Genomic DNA, 26,436 nt, shown 5'->3' on the forward strand with positions numbered 1-26,436 from the left:
TCTCTATGCCCGTGAATATGCACAGAAACGTGCACGCATACTTCAGTTTATCCTGGTTAGGACAGTACTGAACATAGAGTTCTACTTCCTCCTTGCTTTTCTTTAACATCTTGTGAGCATTCCCCATGCCATCAAAGATTCTTGGTGTAGCTGGTTTTGACAGTCGTGCATGTTACAGATGAACCCTGATTTCTTATGTGTTCCATGGCAAGAGTAGACTCTGCAGGACCAGTCAGGCCTTTGTAAAGAAATCCTCACAGGGTGGAGGGGCTCACTCACCTCCTCGTTCTCGATCTTGAGAGTGGCCAGTCTGGACTGCAGCTGGTGGTACCGCATGAGCAGTTCCGTCTGGACGGGCTGCTGAGCACTGACCTGGCACACCTGCAGAAATGACAGCCACCGCCTGCGGTTGACCGGGGCCCTTGCCACCTGTGCATAGCTGGGGCCGGCCTATCATTAACATCTCCATCGACAACTGCAGAAACAGGCCTGGAAAGGTTAAGTGACCTACCCAAGGTCACACAGCTTGTACCCAGCGACACCAGAGCCAGCCGGGAGCCAGGGGCCACCCTCTCACGCTCTCGGTTGTGGTCTACATTTGTGCAGCATGTGACGGTTTGCTACTCAGAGCTTGGACATAATCTCATTAAGTGAGACTAATTGGTTAATTTCCAGGCAGGAAGTGGTGGTAAGGAAGCAACTGCCTAAGAGAAGCCAGTGAAAAGAACAAAGGATGGGAAACAGTCAGCAGAGTGGCCCAGCAGGAAGATGCTTGAGAGAGAGGCAGGCATGGGGCAGCGGCCCTCTCACAGGGGCCGCTGAGAGAGGAGGGGAGAAGAGAAGAAGATGAGAGAGCGATACTGTTCGCCTACACCCATTCCCACCAGGGCTCTCACTACCTGTGGGCTGGGCTGCCTGCCGTAACTTGGCTGAGCTCATAAGGGACAGCAGGCCTCTGTTCTTTACCACTAACTGGGCAACCCGACCCTGCAGTCACCAGCTGATGAGCCAAAGGGCTGGACATGAGGGCACAGGGATGGGGCAGGAGCTGTGGGGAAGCCCAGCAGAAGGCATCTCTTGCAAATGAAGAAAGTGGGCAGAGCCACTGGAGGGTCCAGCAAATGCCATCGTTAAAGGCGCCTCCTGGTCCCTCCCTGCTAAGCAGGTACAGCGACAGCCCAGCTGAGCTCCCACTGGGATCCAGAGGCTGGCTGGGTCCCCCTGACTCTCGTGTGCCTGGGGGGAGGGAACGGGGCCACTAGGAGAAAGTTCTGGGCACATGTCCCTGGGGTAGAGATGGTGGAGATGGGGAGGCAGATATGACACCTGGTGGCTCTCTCCGTTGGTTCCAGGGACTGGGGCCTGAGCCCTGGAGAGAGGGAGGAATGACATGGAAAAGCTCAAGGAGCTATTTTCATAAGAAGTTGTGTGAAACTCAGGTAACTAGTGTGCTGCTTAGGGGCTAGTGAAGAGCGCCTTCTCCCATTTCTTTTTCCAGAACATAATGAGGATGTGAGCAGCGCAAGCCCTGAAGAAAACTGGGTTGGCTGGTACTCCAAGGGCTCACGGCACTGGAGCACAGGTCCGAGTGGCTCTGCTGAGGCCCCGCCTTCGGTGATTTGAGGCCATCCATCCGAGGGGAGAACGTGAGATGATTGTCTGTGTGCAGATGTGGGACTCCCTTGGGGTCTTCTAGACATAGCTGCGAGGGATTTCATGGGAAGCTATGGTCTCGTAATTCTGCAGGTGGGGGACTTGAGCTGCCAAGATTAGGGTATTCGTGGTAAACTCCTCAGCTAGGGAAGCCCATGCACCAAGAACTTGACCCCAGGCCTCTCCGCTGACGTTCTCCTCCCACTGATGCTCTGGGAGCCCACGGGAGACAGATGGAAGCAACCTCAAGCATGGGCTCCTGGGAGAAGCCTACCTCGTCCCCCATGTGGGGCTGGAACTCAAACTTGAGGGGGGGACAGAAGACCTGGTTGCACATGTCCATGACTGTGTGCTTGTCACTTCGGGAATCCAGGTTGTCCACCGCGTTCTCGATGACGTCCAGCCCCTCATGGCGAGAGGTCTCCAGGTTGTACTCGGCTGAGAGGTAGGTCCGGAAGGTGCGGGCCAGGCTGGCATGAAAGCCCAAATCACAGCACTTGGAGAGAAGCACACACAGAAGGTGCAGGTGAGGGTGGTGACATGGAGGTGGGGCCGTCACAGTGACTTACGACTACCTCCTATTCCATGGTCAAATCTTTCATGCTGGAGGCCCTCATGCACTTTGGAATCTTACCACACAAGTCATGGCAAAGCCCTCGGAGGGAGCGGGGGACTGCGATCTGGGCAATGACAGTGCTCCTCGCGGCTCCCCAAACTCACTGCTTTCTTTCTCATCTCCAGGCCTTTACACACGCATTCCCTCTGCCTGAAGACTCTTCCTCTCTCCTCCTGCCTAAATACTCTTCCTTTGGTTTCAGTTTAGAGGTCACTTCCTCCAGGAAGCCTTCCTTGATGTTCTCCCCACTCAGAGTTCACACCAGGTGTCCCTCACCCAGGTGTCCACAACTCCCTCCACCTCTCTCATGGTAACACCCACTGCTTGGCATTACGTTTGCCTTTAATGCATCAGGGTTATGTAGGCTGAGCTCCATGAGGACAGACCCCCCTGGCTCTATTGAGTGCTCTAGAAGGCACTCAATAAAAATTTGGTAAATAAAAAGATGAAAGGGTTGGGTGAAAAAGAAAGCTGAAAGGTAGGAAAGAGGAGGGGTCTGGCCCCCGGGCATTTGGAAGGCAGGACCAGGCAGCTCCCTCTCCTGGGGGTGGTGATAATGGCGATAATGGGTCCCCTCTGCAGCCAAGGGAAGAGCGGTGACCCTCTGACTTCCTGACGGGATACACCCAGGCCAGAGGAAAAGGACGCACCCACCCTCAAGGAAGCCTGACCGAGCATCTGCTGGGCCGGATCCCTGTCTGCATGAACACATGCGAAGCAGCCCCAGCTCTGTCACAGATGATGCAGGAGCCTCCCCGAAGGCACCACTCACAGAATTCTTTCCCGAAACCTCATTGTCCTACCAGTGTGTCCTGCACAGCTGGTGCTCAGCAGTCAGTGTTCCATTTCCTCTTGCTTAAACTGCCTGATTTCTCCCAACATAACATCCCCAAGTAAAGCTGACCTGTATAATTTTGTCTCATTCATTGTTTTCTTCCATATGTGTGTGTGTGTCTAGTGGACTGGACCCAGGCGTGTTAAACAGATAAGCATCTTTACCACCCTGGGAAGTTCCCCAGGGCATGAACTGTGTACGATCACCCCTGTACCCCCAAACCCAGTAAAAGACCTGGTGTAGAGGAGGACACTTGGAACGTGCACGCTGAATTACAACTGCCCAGCCCAAGTGTGCAAGGGCCGCCAGAGGCCCACTCCCACCCATGGAGGTAGAAGCCACAGGGTGATACTCCTTCCCAGGCCCCAAAGGCTCCCTGTCCTTCCCCTCCGTTAGGGCTCCAGGGGCCACTGGCCGCCCCATATGCCAGCTAAGGACAAGGGCCAGCCCTCCCTCAGCTGATGACTCGCACCAGGCGGTGCAGGACACTGTTCAACCCCAGACTCCCCAGGAGCTCACGTCGATGAGGTCAGAGACATCGTGGATGTAGTATTTGCTTATAGCTGCGTTGGTGGCCGCCAGATTCAGCAAGTAGTCGTTCCGGGCCTTAGTGCATTTCAGCTTGTTCTCAGAATACTTTGCCTGCCTCTGGAGGAAGGAAAGAGTGGATGTGAAAGCAGAGCCGCTGATGGGAGGGATTTGAGATTTTCTTTAGGGTCACTGCCTGCGATCAGCTCCCCGCACGGCCCTGGAAAGCCTTACTCCATGGGCCAGGTGAGTAAGATCTGGACCCCGTACTCAAAAAGCTCACCTGACACTGCACATGTGCAGCCATCGTCGGCAATGTTGGGTAAGCAGTGGCCTTTTCCGGGAGTGTAACTAAGACCTCCGGAGGCCCCTACTCAACACCCCCAGAGGCTGCCCAAACCCGGACGACAGCCTGTGAAGCCCTCCTGACCTGGCTCTTCCTCCACGCTCCTGTCATCCCCTCCTCTGCACGTCCTTTAAGAGGCCAAGTTCATTCCTGCCTCTAGACTCAGACCCATTCTCTCCGGCTGGCAGGCCAGCCTTCCAGGTCCCTGCGTGGCCTGCTCCACGTCATTCAGGTCCTTAGCCATGGTCACACAGTCGCATGGGCCTCTGACCACACAACCGTGTCTAAAATGTGTCCCCGGCATCTTGACTGCCTCCTCCCCACATTCTGTCCTGCTCTATTTTTCCCATTCATTTAATCTTTGTTCAATTTTTAGTGATTATTTTCATTTTTATTTAATTTTTAAGAGACTCTTTTTTTAGAGCAGTTTTAGCTTCACAGCAAAATTGAGAGGAAGGTGCTGAGATTTCGTGCACACACCCCTACTCCCATACACACACCACGTCCCCCCAATATCAACACCCCCCGGCACCAGGTGGTACATTTGTTACAATTGATGGACCTATACTAACACATTGTAGTCACCCACAGTTTACCTTAGGGTTCAGTCTTGGTGTTGTACATTCTGTGAATTTGAACAGATGTATAATGACATGTATCCATCATTAGAGTATCAGAGCAGTTTCCCTGCCCTGCAAATCCTCTGTGCTCTACCTGTTCATCCCTGTCTCCCACCTAACTGCTGTAACCACTGACCTTCTTACTGTTCCATAGTTCTGCCTTTTCTAGAATGTCATATAGTTGGAATCGTGCAGTATGTAGCCTTTCCAGATTGGTTTCTTTCACTTTGTAACATGCATTTAAGGTGCCTCCGTGTCTTTTCATGGCTTGACAGCTCATTTCTTTTTAGTGCTGAATAACATTCCATTGTCTGGATGGACCACAGTAACTTAGCCACTCACCTACTGAAGGACATCTTGGTTGCTCAAATTTTTCATAAGTACTTTTCACCACCCCAAATTACATTTTTTACCTCTTTGATTACTTGATGATTTTCAGGGTCCCCTGCTAGAAAGTAAGCTCTGTGAAGTCAGGGACTTAATGGTCCCTGTTCATGACTGAGCCTACAGCACCCAGAACAGTCCCTGCACGGGCAGCATGAAGTGATTGCCACTGGCTGTCTGGTTGTGCGTGGTGGGGAGAGGCGGGGTGGGCAGCCAGAGGTGCAGTCTCGGCTAGGAGCTGGACCGCCTCCCTGGGAAGCTGTTTCTGTTCTGGGCCATCCTGGGCAGGAAGCAGTAAAGAGTCCGTGGGTTACAGAGCTGTCCCCTTGCCCCCTTCAGACAGATGAGTCCCACTGCTGAGGAGAGAGACAGCTCTCCTTAAAGAAACAGGGCTTCTTCCTACCTAGGCACTCTCAACCTTCCTTCCTCCAGATTGAGTTCGCTAGCTGTTCAGTAGAGATGCCCCCATTGTCAGCCTTTTAATTCTCTTCAGACATCTCCTCTGACCTTTCTCCAGGGTTCACTTATTCTGGGAATTTCTAGAAACAAACTTCTGGTTATACCCTGTACCAACCACACACCCACCCTCCACAGAGAGTTTTGAAATTCCTGGCCCATTTCCAGGGGGCTACTATAACCCTGAGACCATTTTCAGCTCTTCATGGACTCATAAAATTTTATGCCTGGAAAGGATACTTGAAGATATCTTACTTTAATTCATCCATTTTATAGGCGAGGAGACGAAAATTGAAAAGAAGTTGGCTGTCCAAGAGCCAAATGGCCAGTTAGCATACAACTCTGAACTAAAACTTAGTCTCCAGACCCCACTAACCAGTGCTTTCTCTACCTCTCTACATATCCCCTCTATAGCTACCCCGCTATGTTGTAGCTCCATAATTCCCTGCCTGGTTATCTTTTTTTTTTTTTTTGGGGGGGTACACGGGCCTCTCACTGCTGTGGCCTGTCCCATTGCGGAGCACAGGCTCCAGACGCGCAGACTCAGCGGCCATGGCTCACAGGCCCAGCCGCTCCGCGGCATGTGGGATCTTCCTGGACCAGGGCTTAGTTGCTCCGCGGACCAGGAGCAGGGCTCGAACTCGTGTCCCCTGCATTGGCAGGCGGACTCTCAACCACTGCGCCACCAGGGAAGCCCCTGGTTATCTTATTTTTAACATTCATTTCTAGTATATTCACAGACATATTGTACAACCATCACCACTATCTAAATTTAGAATATTTTCATCACCCCAAGAGAAACCCTGTACCCATTAGCAGTCACTCTGCATTCTTTTCTGCCACGGCTCCTGGCAACCAATAATCTACTTTCTGTCTCTATGGATTTATCTACTCTGCACATTTCAAATAAATGGAATCATGTAATATGTGGTCTTTCGTGACAGGTTTCTTTCACTTAGCCTACTGTTTTCAAGGTTCATCCATGCTGTAGTCTGTATTCATTCCTTTTCATGGCTGAATATTCCCTTACAGGGATTCACCATATTTTATTCATCAGCTGAAGGACGTTTATTTATTTGGATTGTTTCTACCCTTTGGCTATTATGCATAATGCTGCTATGAACATTCATGTGCAAAGTTTTGTCTGGACACATGTTTAAATTTCTCTTGGGTGGATACCTAGGAGTGGAACTGCTGAGTCATATGGTAACTCTATGTTTAACATTTTGAGGAACTTCCAGACTATGTTCCAAAGTGGCTGCATCATTTTACATTCCCTCCAGCAATGTATGATGGTTCCAATTTCTCTACACCCGCACCGACACTTGTGATTATCTGACTTTTTTATCTTAGCCATCATGGTGGGTGTGAAGTGGTATCTCACTGTGGTTTTGAATTGCATTTCCTTAATAACTAATGATGCTGAGCATCTTTTCATGTATTTATTGGCCACTCATATATGTTCTTCAGAGGTATGTCTATTCAATTCCTTTGCCCATTTTTTAACTGGGTCTCTGCCTGGTTACTGTGGAGCATATTTTTCTTTGCCTTTGGAAATTACCCTGAATTTTTATTTTACCTGCCTTTGGTTACTTTGCCAGCTTACCCAGGTCCTGTTGGATTATGTTCCCACTCAATCTCCTATAATTTTTAAGAGCTGTAGGATCATATAATCATAGAATTAGTCTCATAGAAGCCCAAATAAACATCTGATGCAATGTTTGCAAATAGAAAGAGCTCAGGAAATGTTTGCTGATTTCATGGAATGAATTAATGCAGAGAATTCAACCAGAATATCATAGCTTTTTAAGAAGAAAGGAACCTTAGAAGTAACCCAATCTAGGATGACAAAAAGCAGCATGCACACTGCCCCTCTAAATTCCTTGGCCAAGACAGACATCATTAATTGATCACAGCACTGTCTTTAACTAAAGCCTTGAGAGGGCTCACAATCCTCAGCATAGGGCTCTGGGAAGCCACTATCAATTGATCAGAGTTAACATGAGAAAGGAGATTTGTTTGCCATCACTGTCAGTTTTTAAAATTGAAGGTCAGGGACTTCCCCGGTGGTGCAGTGGTTAAGAATCCGCCTGCCAATGCAGGGGACATGGGTTCGAGCCCTGGTCCGGGAAGATCCCACATGCCGCGGAGCAACTAAGCCCATGTGACCCAACTACTGAGCCTGAGCTCTAGAGCCCACAAGCCACAACTACTGAGCCCGCATGCCACAACTACTGAAGCCCGTGTACCTACAGCCCATGCTCCACAACAAGAGAAGCCACCTCAAGGAGAAGCCCGCACACCACAACAGAGAGTAGCCCCCACTCGCCACCACTAGAGAAAGCCGGCGTGCGTAGCAACAAACACCCAAGGCAGCCAGAAACAAATGAATTAATTAACTAATTTAAAAATAAATAAATAAATAAAATAATATTGAAGGTCAGAGAGTCGCTGTACATGTGGCATCTTCAAAACTCAGCCTGACTCCAAAACTAGCACTTTCACCATGCCCTACCGAAGCACTTTCCCAGCACCAACACACAAGGATTCTCACTGGCCCAGCTTTGGCTTGGCGATGGCAATTTCTTCAGAATGGTTCTTTACCTGGTTCCCAGGTGCTGGTTGGTACGCCAGCGCCGTTCCCTCTTGTTGGGACACATGAAGTCCCAATCAGCCCCCCGGCCACTAAACTGACGTCCAGGGCAGGCCCCACCCCCACTAACGCCTGGTGATTCTTGCCAGAATGTGCTCGCTGGGCGAGAGTCTCATCGCAGTTCAGCTGTCTTGCCAGCTGAGTGCCTCTCCTGCTGTTGACCCTCGCCTGAGGCCTAACAAGTGTGAGCAGAGGCATGGCCAGCCCTGCCTCTACCGTGACACTGACCTCCAAGACAGCAGACGCTGGGAGCATTATTCCAGCCCTAGTCCCTCAGGGTGTGGAGGTGGAGGCTGAGGCTGTGGGGAGCCTGGCCCTCCCCTTCCTTCCCACCCCGATACCCGGGGCCTTCACTCGCCTTCTCCTTCATCTTCTCAATCTTCTTCACGGAGCTACGGCGCTGGGGCCGGTCCTCATGCCGGAGCAGGTTCATGCTGAGGTCTCCCGACTTGTTGAACTGCTTCTCCTCCTGCTTCTCAGCCTCCTTCAGCTTGCTTTCCGCACTGATGCTCTCCGCATGGTACATGTGGTAGGTTTTCATGACCTGGAGACACACGAGTGTGGGAAATCAACAGGCTGTTATGGCCCAGCAAGGGTGGCCCTAGCGCTGGCAGCTCCCTTCCAAGTTCTGTGTTCCAGTCAGCTCTGTCCCAGCCCTCTTGCCATGACATGCTCTGAAATCCCACAGCCCTTTACTTTTGCACAGACGGTCTGAGGACTGGAAATGATGATCAGCAGCAGCAGCAGCAGTTTCATCATCATCATCATCAACAACATCATTAAGTGATTACTAAGTGCCAGGAATGGACCAGTAAAGAGGAAATTTAAAAGGGCCACCACAGGCCCCGGGCATTTTGGGGCTGTCAGAGGTGATATGGTGAACACGGCCTTCTTCAGCTGCCCTCTCCGGCCCTGCCAGCTGTGTCTCTTGTGTCCTACTCCCTCCCCACAGTGTCGCTGGAAAAGGCCCTCCTCAGGTACCCGCGGGATTTCTATGGGAACATCCTTCTTACACACAAATCGTTATCTCAGCTGTTTCCTTGAGTAAAATTGGCCTGTAAATGGCTCTGTTCCCCAAAGGAATATTATTGGGTAACCTAATAGATATTCTATGCTCTCAGAAATAAACTCATCCTTGGCTATAAAATGAATTCCTATAAAGAAAATTGCACTTTGCTACTCTACTTCCACATTAAGAGTTGGATATTGTTATATCAAGGGAATTTTTGAGTCAGAAGGAATCCTATACATCATCTAATCCAACCACCAAATTTTACAAATAGGGAAACTAAGGCCCAGAAGAATAGGGTGACTTATCCAAGATCATACAGTATTATCAGCATAGTTTCCAGACTTTACATCCATGGGATCATCATCACCATCAAGATACAGAACACTCCCATCACACCAAAAAGATCCCTCTTGACCCTTTCCAGTCGATCCCCACCCCTTACCCCAGCCACAGGCAATCACCGATTTGCTTTCTGTCACTGTAGATTGTTTTTGTGTGTTCTAGAACTTCATGTACATGGACCCATCGAGTATAAACTCTTTTACACCTACCCTTGCTCACTCAGCATAATTTTTTTGAGATTCTCCCATGTTGTTGCATGTATCAGAAATTCTTTTTTACTGCTGAGTAGTATTGCCTTGTATGGCTATACCACAATTTGTTTATCTGTTCACGTGTTGACCGTTATTGGGGTTGTTTGCAGTTTTTGGCTCTTACGAATAAAGCTGCTAGGAATGTCCATGTATCATTCTTTATGTGGACATATGTTTTCGTTGCTCTTGGGTAAATACCTAGGAGTGGAATGGAGGGTCATATAGTAAGTGTATATCTAACCACATTAAAAATCTGGTCTCAGACTTTTAATTCTATCATATCATACCGGTTCCTTAATTCATTACCATTTGTTCCTCAGATGTGAGTATTTGGGGCAGCCTTAGAGCAAGCTGGGCCAGGCCCATACCAACAGTATTCTATCTCCCAGTCCCCAAATAGTACACTTCCCTTTGCAATATCAAGTTTATGACCATCTTTCTATGCCAAGAAACACAAGAAATTTCTGGAATTCATGGCTCCTGAGCCTTGTTGGTCCTCTTCTCCTGTTGTTTGGGTAATTACAGCAGCTAATGGAGCACAAGCTTCCGCCTCGGGATGGGATGTGCTTCTGACAAGCCAGGCCCTTTAAGTCAAGGAACTCAGAATGAATTACTGGCCAATGTTATAACCTTATTCACTGTCATTTGAAGTCCTGTGAAGTGAGACTTTTAAATGAGGACTTCCTCTGTGATTCTTACTGTGAAATCACAGCATTGATCTGTTGTTAAGCAAGTCCCCTTTGTCATATGTCAGGAGTCAGTGGGGGCAACATCTATTGTAGAGCATGTCAGGTAAGAATATGGCCTCTGGCCCAAACGTCTGGGCTGAATCCTGATGCTGCCACTAACCGGCTGTGTGACCTTGGGCAAGTCACATAACCTCTCTGACATCTGCTCCCTCATGTATAAAATGGGGATGATAATGGCACCTACCTCATAGGTTTGTCGTGAGGACTAAATAAGTTAATTTTTTATAAGGTGCTAAAGGCAATACCAACCACACAGTAAAAGCCACGTAAGCATTAGCTGCTACCATCACCACCAGCATCGACATCCCTGATTTGGGCTGAGGGTTTGAAAATCTTGAACTTACTCACTTGACTTCAGGAAAATGCTCACAAACTCTAAAAAACATTAGCTAATGTGAAAAAAAAAATTATTCTACACCATGTTTCTCCCTCCTTTCATCCTGAAAACCTCCCCACGTTTCAAAACAATAAATGAAAAACTGAAATCAACTTTTCTTCTTGGGTCTTGGTGGAAAGACTTCTTCTCTGCATCCCACCCATCTCTGCTCATCTGCAGTTGCCCTAAAGCCTCTAGAGATGCCCTTCTTGCTGATTTCATCCACTCCTTACGCCAATACCTCTAAGTTTCTTTCTAAACAACTCAATGGACCAGAAAGTGTGTTGGATCAATGTGTTCTTGACATCTAGTGGCCAAAGGGGATGACTGCAGGTTTACAGATAACCAAGTCAGTTGCCTACTTTCAACCACCTTTAAGCCATGGCTCCTGGAACATAACGCAGCTCAGAGTCGGGAAGCCGGCTGAAGGCTGTCTCCGGGCCTCTCTCCCATTCTTGAACCTTCCCTCTACACCTCCACATTCACAGGCACCACTGCTTTCTTTGCTCCTCCCCCTCTATGTGATCCAGTTGGTAATTCCTGATCCCAAGAATAATGGTGAACTTGATCACTGGTGTCACTTACGTCAGACAGCTGCCACAAAAGAGCTTAACCTAGGGACCTCTCTGAAGTGAGTCTAACTATTTATGCCCAGAATCCTCTAAGATGTTTCCTTTATTTAATTACCTGAAACATGGGCTTCAGGATGAAAGGCCCTTAGTTCAATAGTCTAGAACAGCCTGCTCGGTATTGCCAGTCCAGGAGATGCTGAATAATATTTTAAAATTATCTATTACTTCACAGAGTTTGCAAACCTCTCTATTCATTATCACGAAGGAGCATTTCAATTAATCTTTACCCCAATCCTGGGAGGCAGCATGATAACAATAATAACAACAATAGCAGCTAACACTTACCGACCACTTACTACACACCAGGCCTAGTTCTAAGCACTTCACATATATTAACTCACTTATTTCTCACAAAAACCCTGTGACGTAGACCATATCATCCCTGCTTTACCAAAGAGGAAACCACGAAATAGGGATGAAAGGGTCCTCTGCCCCACAGGGACTCAGGAGACCCAATTTTGAAACTTGACCTTCCCACCACTTGCTGGATGACCGTGGCAGAGGCTTGACCTCTCTGTGCTGCCTGGCAAAGGCCAGAGGCGGGGGGCTAGGAAAGAACTCAGTAAGCTGTGACTGTAGAGTGGCGAGCTGACAGCAGTGCTGGGGCGGGGAAGGGAGCAGAAGTGGATGCAGGAGCTGAGCTGAGGCCAAGTCACTGGGACCTGGTCTTCAACCCGGGCTCTCCAGAGGGGCCCTCAGAGGCACCCACCCAGCTTACTGCCAGATGGGCGTTCTCTTTCCAACCCTCAAGACCCTATCAGGGAGAGCCTTTCAGAAGAAGTCCAGCACAGGCTAAGAAGCACTATATAGGAACATGTAAGTGAGACCACTATTCTTGGCCCAAATCAGTTTCATAGGTTATCAGAGGCCCTCCAGAAACTTTGGTGTATTAACCTGTCATTGAAAGAAACTAAGGCCCAGAAATAGCAAGCACGTGGCCTAAGTCACACAGCAAGCCAGATGGCCGGGCCTTCCAAGCTGTGGACATTGCCTTTTCTGGTGATCATGCTGCCTTTGCTGTGTACACTTTGCCTTTTGCATCTTCCCAAACCCTCAGATCATGAAAACAGGAAAGTACTATCTGTACAGCTCTTCAGATCTGCATTTAAATGCAAAAGAAGGCAAAGGCAATCTGGAAGTTAACAGCATTAATACAGGGACATGCTGGGGCAGGAAAAGGATCAGTTTTTAGAAAATAGGTTCTCAACAATGCAGTCCATGTACACTTCCTCCACCCCACAGGAAGGGCCATCCCTAGGCCACACAACAGTTGTGTATGAGGTGAGACCCTGGGCCAGGACATGACAAAGACACCCTTGAAGTACCCAAACTTCAGTCTGAGCGCCCACACTCTGTGTGGCCTACGTTCTCTGTAGAAATTATAATCACTGTCTTATTCCATTTGCACGTTTATAAACTGTCTCACCCAACTACAGTGCAAAGTCCATGAGGGCCAGGACGTTGTCCATGATCATAATCCCTGTATTAGGGCAGAGACTGGCACCCAGCAAGTAGCAATATATATTTGCATGAATGAGTGGACGACAGCTGACTGGCTGGCTGGATAAATGGGTGGGTGGATGGATGGATAGATAAGTGGGTGGGTGGGTGGATGGATGGGATGGAGGGAGGATAAAACAGGGGAGGTAGATTCTATTGCCTTTGCTCTGCTGAATATATTTGGGGGTAGGGCAACAGCTACACCTTCAATCATTTAATATTTATTGAACAGTTCATTATGTGCTAGTTACTGCACTCGGTGCCATTATAGGAAACACTACAATGTAGAAGGCAGATATGGTCTCTGCCCTCACAGAATACACACCTTAGTAGGGACACAGACAGTTATGCAAGTGATTATCACAGGGTGTGATAAGTGCACGGATGAGGGGGGTACAGGGTGCTAAAGGAAGGCTTCCTGAGGAAGTGATATCTAAACTGAACCTTGAAGGAAGAGTAGCTATTAGCTAGGTGAACAGGGACTGGGGTGGGGATGGATTATTCCAGACAAAGGAAGCAGTGTCAGCATTAAGCCCATTAGAAGCAGGAGCCAAACAGGTTTGAGGAACAGCTTACAGGTAGAACATCAGGTGTTTGTTTGCAAACCAGCCAATGGAGCCACTTTCTCCTCCTTCCTGAGCTCCTCCCCCTCAGCAGACATCTGTTGTTGCTCTCTGCGTAGGATCATCCAGTCCCCCTCCTTCTGGAACATCTTCCTGATTTTCTTTGAGGAAATCCCCCAAATTCCGCTCCACCATTCTCATTCCATGTGGTTCATGGGAAACTGACACTACCCCCCAATCCCTGGGTACAGGGCAGCAGACCCAGGCCTGACCTATCAGTATGCATGATGTTAATCTGGCCACAGCGATGGGACCCCACGCAGGCCAATTAGAGACAGCCCTGGGCTTCCGCTGGAAACACCAGGAAGGGAGTGTTCACTTTCCACTAGGGGGCGCTGAGCTGATAGAAAGTGAGCTTGGGAGGGTGGGGAAGAGGGATGGACTTGGGCCAACTTTGTCACCACAGGGGAGAAGCCTCCTGCAGAGGAAAACAACACCAAATAAGGGAGGGGAGGATGGAGGGAAGGGAGGGAGGGAAAGGAAAGGAGGGGGAAGGAAGACAGAAGGAAGAAGGAAGAAGGAAAAGTGAGGGAGGGAATAGGATAAAATGGAGGAGACGCAGTTCTGCTGCCTCTGATCTGGTGAGTGTATTGGTGGGCGGAGTGGCTACACCTTCAATCATTAAATATTTATTGAACAGCTTATTACATGCAGGTATGATATACCAGGTGCTGCCAACAGTACTGCGTGGAAGGCAGATAGGGCCTCTGCCCTCAGATTATTCACTCTACTGGGGAGACAGACAATGAAACAAGTGTGTCAGCCTCCGAGATTCAATAAATTGCCATTTTTAGATATGTCAGGTTTTCCTGGCTTTCCGTCTCTTGCTACTGAATGAGTCCCAAAAGGCAGACTTCCTTCCCCGCTAGCTTCCCCACTACCCAGGATCAATCCTGGTCTCGACTGGCCACACTTAGTGCCTGACTCACAAACACTGACCGGCTGAACAGGGGCTGCTCCCCGTACCCGGCTTCCTGCTTCTCTGCCTTGCTCTCCACCTGGGAAACTCCACTGTCATTCAGCTCCAAATCCAATGCCATCTCTTCTCCATTCACACCGTGTCCACATCCCCACTGACACTTGTCACATGGCGTAGCCACATCCCATGCTCTCGACACAATGATGATCAGTAAACGTCTGCTGAGTGAGTGAAGGAATGTCCACGCAGGAGAGCTGAGGCGGGGAAGGAGGTTGTCTAGAAGGAAAGCTTGTTCCCCCCATTCTTCTTAGGACCACCACCATTCCTAGATGACACTGGGCATACGCCCTGGCCAGCAGCTGTGACAGTCCAGCAGGGCCTGCCTTGCCCTGAGTCAGAGACGCGCCCTCGTCTCCCTCCCTGGGCGGCGTGGCAGGAAGATACAAGCCTGAGAGGAGCCTCAGAGTTCCTCTAGATTCGTGCCTTCATGCCGCAGATGGGGAAATCGAGGACCAGAGCCCAGCTAACTGGCACTGCGTCAGTGTTTCCCAAAGTGTGTGACGGGAACCGCTTGTGTTACTGAGGTGATTTCAGGTGTTACGCCTTTTCAGTTCTCTTGGAATCCTTCTGAGTGTATCGGGAGGAAAAACTCAGTTTGGTGCTCTCATGTCTAATGCTTGCTTTGAAGGCACTGGCAAGAATTAACCCTGTTTTTTCTTCATTTAGCTTATGGAACCTTTCTATTTATACCAAGTTGTTTTTCATTTGCTAATGTGAAGTATCATTTCCTTCCAAAATATATATATATATATAAAGTAATTTATATGTGTATGTTTATATAACTAGTTGAATGTATTTATGTAAGTAGCTTTTGGGAGTAGACTTGGAGCAGGCTCCGCCACTCCCCCGCTGGGTGACCTTGGGCTGGCTACCCAGTCTCTCTGTGCCTCGCACCCCTCATCTCTAAAATGGGGTGGTAATACTACCACCTACCTCAAAAGTGAACAGAGGATGAAACGAATTAAGACACTGGGCATTTAGACCAGTGCCCAGCACGTGATAATCACCATATAAAAGTGGAGGCTCTAATTATTAGTGATATGAAACAATCTCCAAAACATAACCGCAAAAGCAAGATGCAGAACAGTAGGCCCAGTTGTTGCCACTTGTGCGGGATATGTGTGTCCATGTATGCTTAGTGATGAATTAAATATCTCCGCAAGGAGCCACCAGCTGAACTAGAAACTAGTAACCAGGCTTGTATGGGAGGAGGGGGAGAGGTGGGCAGCAGGAGACATACTTCTCACTATGTATCTTTTTGTACTGTTTATCGGGTTTTTTACAAAATGCATGCATTACCTATTTCTAACTTTAAATATTCAACAATTTTTTAAAAAGGAAAAATACTGGCTCGAGTATGTAACATGTGTAATAGACGGCAAGCCTGGAGGATAGGAGAGCGATCAGGAGGTGGCTGAACTTTTTTAGGCAAAATATTCTCAGAGCTCGGGCTGGCCTAGTGGCATTGTAGGGGAGAGGAGAGAGGAAAGATTTAGAAGCATAAATGAAAAATATTTATGCTTCACCCTTTCATAAAACACACAATGATTTAACACTGGCGTTCACCAGGCACTGTGCTATACTCTATGCCACTCACTCTTAGAATCCAGAGAGATGAGGTGGTGACACTCCCATATTCTAGGGAGCTGAGGCTCAGCGTGTTTAACAAGTGACAGCGCCTTGAACCCAGGTCCATCTGGCTCTGAAACCTGTGCTATTTCCAGTACACAAGGCTGCTTACCCATGAATTAATTATGACCGGGAGAGGGTTTTTTTTTACAAAGGAGTCAATTTAAAGAAAATTATTAAGTAAATGGCATAGGGCCCAGTGACATGATGAAACCTCAGTGTTTATACCTCAGTGATGACAGATGTCAGTCCAGGAAGACACACAGTGAGCCTGGGAGGGAGCTGGGGCCAGAACCCATGCTGCTGGGTCCCATCTCAGGCTCTCTCCACCACTGCATCCCTGAGAGTGGTCATCAAGAGGGAGACACCTTAGCAAAAATTTGCCTGGGGGCCCAGAGTTGATTTCATACCCCTGAGCCCAGCGCACAATCAAGTCAAAGCTGGAGTAGGTAAAAGGTAGAGCCCATTCATTACTCCAATTGGCGTCTACCTGTCACCAGCAGCAGTTGGTGTGGATGCTCCTCAGGCCCCCTCCACGTCACCCTGAACCAAGTCTCAGGGGCCCCACTAGCAGTGCTGGGCTTGGAAGACAGGCCCAGCAGCCCTGCCTGGGAGAGCCTGGAGCAGGGCTACTGAGCCCAGCAGGAGGGGCCCGGTGGCAGATGCTACAATGTTTGCCAGTGCAAAGCACAACAGGTGCATTTCATGATCTAGAACTATATTGAAAATCTGAACGTAGTTTTAGCTGAACAATGAAAACAGAGTGCTTTGTTATTGTTTTGTTTTGGTTTTGCTTCTTCTGGAGCAAAGACTGGCACACTGGCCCACATTCTCACCCTCTGCCCTTCTTTCCTCTCAGGTCAATACACGATGATCAAGAGCTATATATTGTGTCAGGCTGATGGGAGTCTAGGGAAAAATACGTGAGGTGTGACGTGTGTGGGGTGTGTGTGGGGGTGTGTGTGGGGGTGTGTGGGGTGTGTGTGGGGGGTGTGTGTGTGTGTGTGTGTGTGTGCGTGTGTGTGTAAGCACTGGCATGTTTTAGAAAGGAAGGCACCTCAAGGTGATGAGGACTGGGCAGAGGGAAACCTTGTTGAGTGAATGAACGGATGAACCAACGAACAAATGAACCTACAAAATGCCCAGCCCTGCCGTCTTCTCTGTGTCCTTCCTGGTCCCAGGTGGAGACAAGCCTTTTCCCTAAAGTAGGAGACAGGTGGCAGTAAGCATTCATCTCTATCATCATTATGCCCAGTACCACCTCCTCTAAAAAACATTGAGAGAAAAAACGTGGGGCTTACTGGACAGTCCTTTCTCTACATCATTTCCTCTTTAGTCCCTGTGGTCATGACTCCGGGGCTGGGGGAGGAGGGAGCATCTAAAGGCTTGCATAACAAGGCACGGTAACCAGAAAGTGCTCAAAGCAAATCTCTAGTAACGAAGCGTGGCATTGGGGTCCAGAGCGTCCTCAGCAACTGGGTGCTGTGGTGGACTGTTTGCAAAGACGGCCACAGTAGTTGCCCGATGGCCTCAGGGATGCCCCTTTGCATCGTCACTTCGCAAGCAGTTTACTTCTCCATCCCACAGCTCTGGGCTTGGCTGTGTGACTTGATTTGGGGAATGAGATATTAGCAAATGTGACACAAACAAAGGCTTGAAACCGCACTGGGGTTTTCCCATTTGGGGCTCTTTTTTTCAATGGCCAGGAAACTGTAGCCACATCAGTGGCCCCAGTTGAACCCAGCCCAAATCACCAACACACAGAATCTCGAGTGAATAAAATGCTTGTCGTTTTCAGCCACTGAGTTTTGACAGAAGTTGTTATGCAGCAGTTGATAACTGATACAAAGGCCTTAAGCCAGGCTTTACTTCTTTGTGCCTCAGTTTCTTTATCTGTAAAATGTGTGTCAATTAAATAATGTGTATAAAGTATCTAATACAGTGTGAGATACATTCTGGCCATGGTTGTTATTATTATACTTGTTTTGAGGTCCAAAGACGATATTTGACTTGGCCAAGCTGGGAGGTGGTGCAGCAGGAATTCAAACCCACCTCCCTCTGTAATCGGTTTGCTCTGCCATGATCCTGTGTTGTCTCTCCTGCTCAGAATTCCCTTTCTCTTCCTCTGTCCCCCTGTGCTTTGTTAATTCCTACCCATCCAAAGGCACCAGGCCCAGAACTCACCTTTGATCACAGTAGCCCCAGCCCTTTTCTGAACCCTCAGTCAATCTCTCACACATGCACAAACTCTACCCCTCATTTCTTCGCTCAGTGAATATGTATTGATTGCCTACTGTGTGCCAGCACTGCCCTACTGGGACAGCTGTAGAGAACCTGGCTCAGCTTCCCCAGGCTCACAGTCTAGGTGCCCTCCCTCCGAGTCCAGGTATCCAGCACACGCTAGGCTCTGTCTTAGGCGGTGATATCACCAGTTCACAAGTTTACTCTCATTTCCCTGCACAGATTCTAAACTCCTTGCAGGCAAAACCAGTTTCTTTCACTTATTCATAGATCCTTCCCTCTCTCCTTCAACAAGTACCCTGGGAACACCAAGGATGTACAAGACACTTCAAATACCAACTCTTGAAATGTTCACGGCCGGCTGCTATGTCTCCTGTGGTGCTAAGTCCACAGAAGGCAGCCCCAAATATCTGAATTTAAATGAATTTCTGGGCAACTACTGAAAACTCAGTGCAGGCAGCGAATGACCTGGTGGGGGGCAGGGGGTGCTGTTGGCCCCACCGTGTTCTCACTTTTCTGCAGCACATGGCAAAAGGAGACAGTGGGGAGGGGCTGGCCCTTCCTTCCCCACCAGCTCCAAGGCCATTGCCAGGCTGCTGGGAGATGGCAAGCAGGGACCAGCCTGCCTGCCTGGCCTGTGTGTCTAAGGCCAGTGTCACTTCTGTCCAGCCACCCTGCCCCATGGCCAGCAGGGACACCCGTGTGTGGGCACCAGTGTCATCCTCCTGCTCCCTGACCCTCCTGCCCTATCCAGCCTACAAACTGGAGAAAGCTTCTATTTCCAGCCCACATTTCACTGAGAGTTGAAGTGACTCGCCCAAGACAAAACAGCTGGGTTCAAACTGAGGCCTTGGGCCCTAAGCGCAGTGCTTCTCACCAAGATCTGACTCCAGGGAGTGTACGTGCCAACGGAAGAGACAGGGTGGAGACATTCAAGATAACATAAGGGGTTTTTTTAAACTGCCAAAGGAATTTGAGGCCCAGCGGTGACGGCTTGCTCAAGGTAGTGGAGTTTGGTCTGGGTTTGAAAACTGAGTATGACTCAAACAAGCAGAGGAAGAAAGAGGGTGGCTATAGGCCGGGGAATCTACAGGGGTAAAGGAGCCAAGAGGGGAGAAATCTGGGGTGAACAGAGAGCACCCAGGAGGGGAGCCCAGCTGGAGCCCAGAGGAAAGCTTAGAGATCTGGGTGGGAGTGGCTGGGGTCCTGGATGTGGACCCAGTTGCTGGAACACTGTGGAGGTGAAGTGCCTGAGAAACATGAAAAGGTCCTCAACAGGGGAACAAACCCTCTGCAGAATTCTGAGGAGAAACATCTCATCTGGTTCCCGGCCTTGCCCCTTTACCACCCGGCTTCTCCACCGGGTGCTAAAGTGGGAACAGACAGTCCACTTCACACTCGCCAGGGAGGTGGAGATAGCAGTGGTGAAGGGACCATGGGAACCTCTGATACGCTGCGCCTCTTGGTTCTCTTTGTCCTGGTCATGCTTACATATCTGATCCCCTTTAATTCTCACAAGGGGGTGTAAAAAGCAGGTATTATTATTTCTATTTATAAACTGTATTTGAATCCAGGTCTCCAGCTCCAGAGTCTGTGCTGTAAACCACAAGGTGATTTCCCCACAGTCCAATCTGACTCAAAGTCATATGTTTTCTCCAGCAGCAGTGCTTCCTTTACCCCAAGCAACGATCCATTAAAAAACTGTCAGGGTGCGAGTTTTTCTCCTTAACTTGGAATCACAGAAATGTGTGTTTCAACTTTTATAGACTAATCTCTAGGAACTCTCACCCCCATTTTACTGATTGGGAGACTGAGGCCCAGAAGATCGAATGCCTGGCCCAAAGTCCCATAGCTGGTTGGAGTCTGAGGCAGGACTTCCAACCTGAAGTACAGGCTCTTGGGCAAAGGTTCTTGGCCCCTGAGAGGTCTACCACCTGCTGGTTGCACAGAACATGGACTTAGAAAGATAACAATACCAAAGAGAGGGGCCTCTTACAACCTGCTCTTCTTCCCCTCATACCAGAGCTTTTCAAATATAATTTTAGCAGCAGAATCCTCCCCTTTTAATGAGAAGCTTTATGAGGAATCTCCACATACTTAAAACATAACAGTTTTTCTCTGGCCTGATTGCCTTAGGAATGGTGGGCCTGTAGTTCTGTCTGCTGGGCCTCCCCACCCTGCTCCCCCAGGCTGTCACTGGGCCTCTCCTCACTCCTCCCCACGGAAGCCCATGGCTCCTCAAAGCACAGGCTGTAACTTCCCTCACTATAACCACTGTGCTTGTGTTCCCCATCCACTCACTTTCTCAGATTCTAACACCCATCCCAAACCCAGTTAGATCTTGCCTCTAAGCAGGGAACAAGGTCAGTTCTGGGCCAAATTGTGATGTTCTGAAACTATTCCCCTGAGATGGTGAGGCATGCTCATCCACCCCCCAACCCCTACCCTCTGCCCCTCACGTGACCCTCAGAAGAGTGCTCCATTTTGCAGATGAGAATACTGAGACCCAGATGAGCTACCTGCCCGCCTGAGGTCCCACAGTCAGTAAGGAGCGGGCCTCAGCTTCAGCCTGTCCTACCTGACCCGCGCTCTCTCCACTCCAGCTTTGCGTCTTCAGGTTTGGGAGGTCATACATTCCCACAGCTGGCAGGTAATCTGGATCTCTGTGAACTTTTACAAATTAAACATACCCGGGGCCCCTCCCCAAATGTACTGAATCAGAAGCTGGGGCTGTGAGTCATTACATCCCATCGTGATGACCCACTGTCACTCAGGCAAAAGACACAGCAAAAAGGCCCAGGGTCACCCCAGATCTCTGGTCAGCCACCCCCCTGTGCTGGGTGCAGAAGAAAGGGGGCCCAATCCCAAACAGCAGCGGAGCCTGAGCGAGACTCACCGTGTAGAGCTCATTGGTGACCTTCAGGAGCTCCTCATGCATCTGCAGGCCGATCTCCTTGCTCTGGAATATGGAAGAACAAGCGTCAGAAGGGCAGAAGGGAGCTGGCTGCACTGACCAATTTCCTCTTCAACACAGAAAGGGCAGTAATGCTTGGGGTGGGGTGGAAAGGGGTACAGAAAATGACATAAACTTCATCGACCCAGACCTGAATACCTCAACTCACATCCACAGAACAAATCCACAGAGAGTGGCTCCTTAAAACAGGAATTCCTGGGCCATATAAGTTGGGGAACCCTACACATCCCCTCCTTACCTTGATGTTTCACAGAGACACCATATTAAAGATTCTGAGAAGCCCCACAGCCAATCAACCTGTTCAGCTTTCTGTAATTCTGGGTGTCTTCAGCTGATGTGACTAGAGTGTGTGTCCCTAGCTCAATACTCACTAACATCTCATGAGACTGGGGTTCCAAAGAACCCAGTATGAGAAATAATGATCTAGCCTCTCAATTCAGTGAGCAGCTCAGGTAAACAGACAGCCCACTGGCGCTTGAGGCAGGGGGTCGGCGTTCTTGCCTGGCTGCGCTGCCGAGTAGTCACATGGCCTTGGAACCTAAGTTCTCACATCTATAAAATAAAAAACTTTAGAAAGCTCCTTGAACAAAATGAGGCGGGTCTTCTTACTGCAGAACTTTTCAGAGGCTTTCATGCCCTCACGTGCATGGATTTTGGGGCTGTAGGGTGCAAGTTTAGCTGACCTCAATCCAAACAATGAAGTGACATACATATTTAGTATATTGAGGGACATGAGTCAGAAAACAACGGACAAATTATCTCCAGGTTCCCTCCAGCCTGAAGATTCCAGGATTCTGTTATTTTGCATATTATTATTATTACAGTCATCCCTCCATATCCATGTGTTCTGCATCCAAGGATTCAACCAACTGCAGATAGAAAATATTTGAAAAAAAATTCCAGAGAGTTCCAAAAAGCAAAACTTGAATTTGTCTTGTACTCTACTGCCAACTATTTACATATAGCATTTACAGTGTATTTGTAACTATTAACATAGTGTTTACACTGTATTAGGTATTATAAGTAGTCTAGAGATGATTTAAAGTATATGGGAGAATGTGCATAATTATATGCAAATACTATGCCATTTTATACAAGGGACTTTGAGCATTGTTGGATTTTGGTATCACGTGGGGGGGGCGGGTCCTGGAGCCAATCCCCCCCCATATTGAGGGATGACTGTGTTATTATTATTATTAGGGGGAGGGGAAATGCTCTCCCTGTTTGCCCAGGCCATCATATGAAACTTCTGTATTGACAATGGAAGCCCTGCTCTTGGCCCCTGACAGCTGAGTCATCCTGTCCTCTCTCTCAGCTCCCTCAGCCTCAAGCATGGCCAGCGGCTGACTGGCCTTCCTCTGGCTCCTTCACAGGTCAGAGCCCCCGGACTCCGAGGTCGCTGAGGAAGGCTCAGTATCAGACATGATGCCTTCCCAGGCTCTTCACCTGGCCCACTGCCTTCCTCTCAGCTTCTGGCCCTGGATGGCCAAGAATCACCCATGTGAAGGCAGTCCCTACAGGAGATCTCTTAGATCTCCTAAGAGATAGCAAGGACTCCAGGGCAATTGCAGAGATCTGTTTAGACCTCCCTCCAGCTCTGGCGACTAAAGCAAGGAGACCCAATCCAAAAGCACAGTAGAGTCTCGGCAGAACTTTCTGTGCAGAGCTCCGGGAGAATCTTCGGTAGCATCCTGGGCATCTACAGAGGTGCTCGATGAGCCCAAGGAGCTGTCCCCATCTCCTTCCATTCTCCCTGAGTCTCAGCCGGTACCTCAGCCTCACCTGTGGCCCCTCCCCCTGACATTTGCCTCAGACTCTCTGACACCCTCCAATGGCCTCCTCTTGGTCCTCGGTCTGGCCAACATCTCTGACACCCAAGATTCAGTTTCTCACGTATTTGTTTTTATGATCCAACTTTTTTGATAGGTAATAAATGCACACGGTTAAAGGAACTCTAACAGTCAGCAAGGTAAAAAGTGAAAAGTAAGTGTCCTGGGCTCCCAGAACCCCACCCAGAGGCAAGTGCTATTAAGTTTCTTCTGATACCTTCCAGAAACAGTCGATGAATATACATGCATACAATTGGATAGTGTCTGGTTTTTTTTTAACACAAATGAAAGTATTCTATACAAGCCTTTGTTTCTTGCTTTTTTCCACCTAACAATATAACTGAGAGATTGTTCCTTGACAGGACACGTAGCTCTTGCATCCTCTTTTTCTAATAGCTGCTCGGGGTTCCATACACCAGATGTATCGTAACTAATTAACTAGCAGGTTGTCTCCAGTCTCTTAATATTCCAAACAATGAGACAGTGAACATCACTGTACTCTGTCACCATGCACGTGGGCAGGGACCCCTGTCAGAAAAATTTCTAGAAGCAGCTCTGCTCGGAAGAGTCCAGCCTTCTCAGCTCAGCCCCAGCCGGCTCCCCACGCACTGCTGACTTCAGCTCCCACTTCTCGGGCTCCATCCTGCATGACCTCAAAGACCCATATCTTCAGCTGTTGCAAAACAGTACAGTTTGGATGGCGCCTCATCACATCAAATTCAAATTATCCAAAACAAAGTTGTGACTTTTCCTCCATCTCCTCAAGTTCAGTCAATGGGATAATATCTTCCCAGACATGGCAACTGGAAATTTGGAGCTATTTTTGACACTTTTTAAAAAATCCCCCGTCCTCAATCCAACCTGTCAGTGCATCCTGCCTTCGAACCACCCAGTCCTTTGTTTTCTGCAGCAGGCTATACCCGTTCCCTCCCCACTATCCATTCTTGCCCTTCCTGCTTCCTAACAGAGACGTGAATTTGGCCCTGCTTTCATCCCTCCAGCCAAATTCTTTCCAGGACATCGCTGACCCCCATCCCGACTCAAGATGGTAGATTCTGTATGTGTTGTTAGTCTGGGGGTGAGTATTTGACAACTGCATGGAAGAGGACTTAGAAGGTTGAGGGGAATTTCAGCTTTCCTACTGAGTGCTAGCAAAAAAGCATGGAGCCCCAGTGGCTCCCACCAGGCCTCTTAGGACCAGGAGAGGAAGCCGCCTTGGGTGGCAGAACAAGAAACCTAGCTGCTAATGACCTCCAGAGAAACTGGTTGAACTGAACCCACAGCCTGCCTCCCGGTGAACTTCTACTTCTGTGGATTTACTAGTTAAGCTACTTAAAGCTGGGTTTCCTGCCATTGGCAGCCCAAAGCAACCTAATGGATGCATTTCTCATCACCAGTCCCAGAGCAAGCAATGTCATCATTGCAGGACCCAGATTCGTGAAGCCGCCCCTCAACGAAGTCCTGACTCTGGTTCCTGATTCTGCATGCCCATTCCAATGTCATTTCCTAGAAATGCATTTTACTGTGTCCCTCTAAGGCTGCCTCAGTGCCTATGGGATCAAGACCCAGCTCTTTAGCTTGACTTTCAAGGCTCCATACAACTGGCAGAGGTCTGGTTATGGGGTGGAGAGGGCTGAATTTCAGAGCCACAGAGACCGGGATTGGAGACAGGACTTTAAACCATTTTACCTCTCAGCATCTTCGCTTCCGCGCCTGTAAAATGAGTGCCCGTTACTGTCCTTCTTTGCATTTATAAAGGGAAGTGCAGTGATCTTGCTTGTTTACTTGTTTATTCATTTGTCATTTGTTTCCCCCACTTGAAGGTAAACCCCATGAGGGCAAAGAGACTTTCTGTCTGGTGGTAGATGCTCATATCCCCCAGCTGCTGGGACGGCTGGCAGCAGACAGCCCCCAGCCAAGAGAAAGCTTCAGGGATGGCATCAGAGGATGTGGTGACAAGCCCTCCAAAGACCGACACCTCATCCAAAGATGGATCTATGTGGGGCATAGAGGCTGGTCTCTCCTGTCTCAACCTGGACAGCTCTAAAGGGTTGTGCTCTCTTTAGAACTCCCCGTAGGGCTGGCTAAGACCTTAAGTAAGCCTGCCTGCACTATAGCTTAGCTTCACTCAGCTTCCTCCCCCGCCCTCCCTAGGGGGTGGATCCCAAATACACTCCCTAATCATTCTGCTAAGATGTTAAATTCAGGCCTCAGAGTCAGCTTCCCAGGTACCCAATCTGCAATGTCTCACCTCCCCACTCTTCCCGGCAAGCCGTAGAGCCTGTCGCATAGTGGGTGTTCATTAAGTATGTTTGTTGAGTGAACCTATGAATGAATCCAGTGACAGTTCCTCTAAGACTTAGTTTCCTTATCTGTAAAAGTGGGATGATGTCACAAGTGTCATGAAGTCCCTGTAAGGATGAAAAAAGATGACGCACATGACAGCACTGGTATCATACCAGGCACAGGCAAAGAGCTTGGGAAACAGTGGTACAGGCTGAATCAATACCCACTGGATGCCAGGGGCAAGGCTAGGAAGTTGCCCAGAAAAGGGAATTCAAAGTTGAATTTTTTATTAACTCTTCCCAGTTTGGTGGGATCAAGGGTCAAGAACCAAATAATTCTAAGGCATGAGGCAGAAAAGGCTGCAAAAGAGTGAAAGAGGAGGCGATGTGGGAAGCAGGGATGAAGAGGCTGGAGGGACCACCACTGGAGCCACCTGACCTTGCACGGATGGCCAGAGACGGCATTCTAGACAGGAGGCACAGCCTGAGCAAAGGCACGGAGGCCGGGAATAGGGGAAAATGTGGTTTGCTAAGAGAGAAGCACAGCAACAGAAGAGCAGAAGATACGCTTGGAAGGCAGGTTGGGCCAGATCACGGAGGCTAGCAGAGTGCAGGCTTCAGTCAGAGCGCACCTGGGAGCCTCTGAAGGTGTTTGAGCAGCAGCGTCTGACGGCAGACTGTGCTTCTTCAGGAAGATGAAGCTACGGGTGGAAGAGGGTGGACTGGATGGAGGCGCTGCAAGTCACCAGAGGGAACCTGCCTGAGTCTCTGCTCTCTCCCCCTCAGCACCAAGCCTGGGCAGGGCTGGCCACAGTGAGTGCTCAGCCAATAGAACTGCAAAGGACTAAAGGCATTTTATTTTTTATGGTTGGGTTTTGTTGGGAAGGGAAAGAGTCTCACTACAGTTCCAGAAACTACTGAAC

General features: G+C 49.0%; 1 protein-coding gene across 3 annotated transcripts in view; it reads right to left on the reverse strand.

The window, feature by feature from the left end:
* SRGAP3 (SLIT-ROBO Rho GTPase activating protein 3) overlaps window positions 1-26,436 on the reverse strand; it is a 254,990-nt gene that overhangs the window by 73,826 nt on the left and 154,728 nt on the right. For all 3 annotated transcript variants that reach the window (XM_060022967.1, XM_060022966.1, XM_060022965.1), the window contains exons 4-8: window positions 21,322-21,384; window positions 8,450-8,635; window positions 3,624-3,752; window positions 1,928-2,149; window positions 280-381 (exon numbers count right to left, since the gene is read on the reverse strand). In XM_060022967.1, coding sequence (XP_059878950.1) covers window positions 280-381; window positions 1,928-2,149; window positions 3,624-3,752; window positions 8,450-8,635; window positions 21,322-21,384 — 702 coding nt within the window. The remainder of the gene's footprint in view (window positions 1-279; window positions 382-1,927; window positions 2,150-3,623; window positions 3,753-8,449; window positions 8,636-21,321; window positions 21,385-26,436) is intronic.

Source organism: Delphinus delphis, chromosome 10, assembly GCF_949987515.2.
Source record: "Delphinus delphis chromosome 10, mDelDel1.2, whole genome shotgun sequence".
NCBI classification, from domain to species: domain Eukaryota; kingdom Metazoa; phylum Chordata; class Mammalia; order Artiodactyla; family Delphinidae; genus Delphinus; species Delphinus delphis.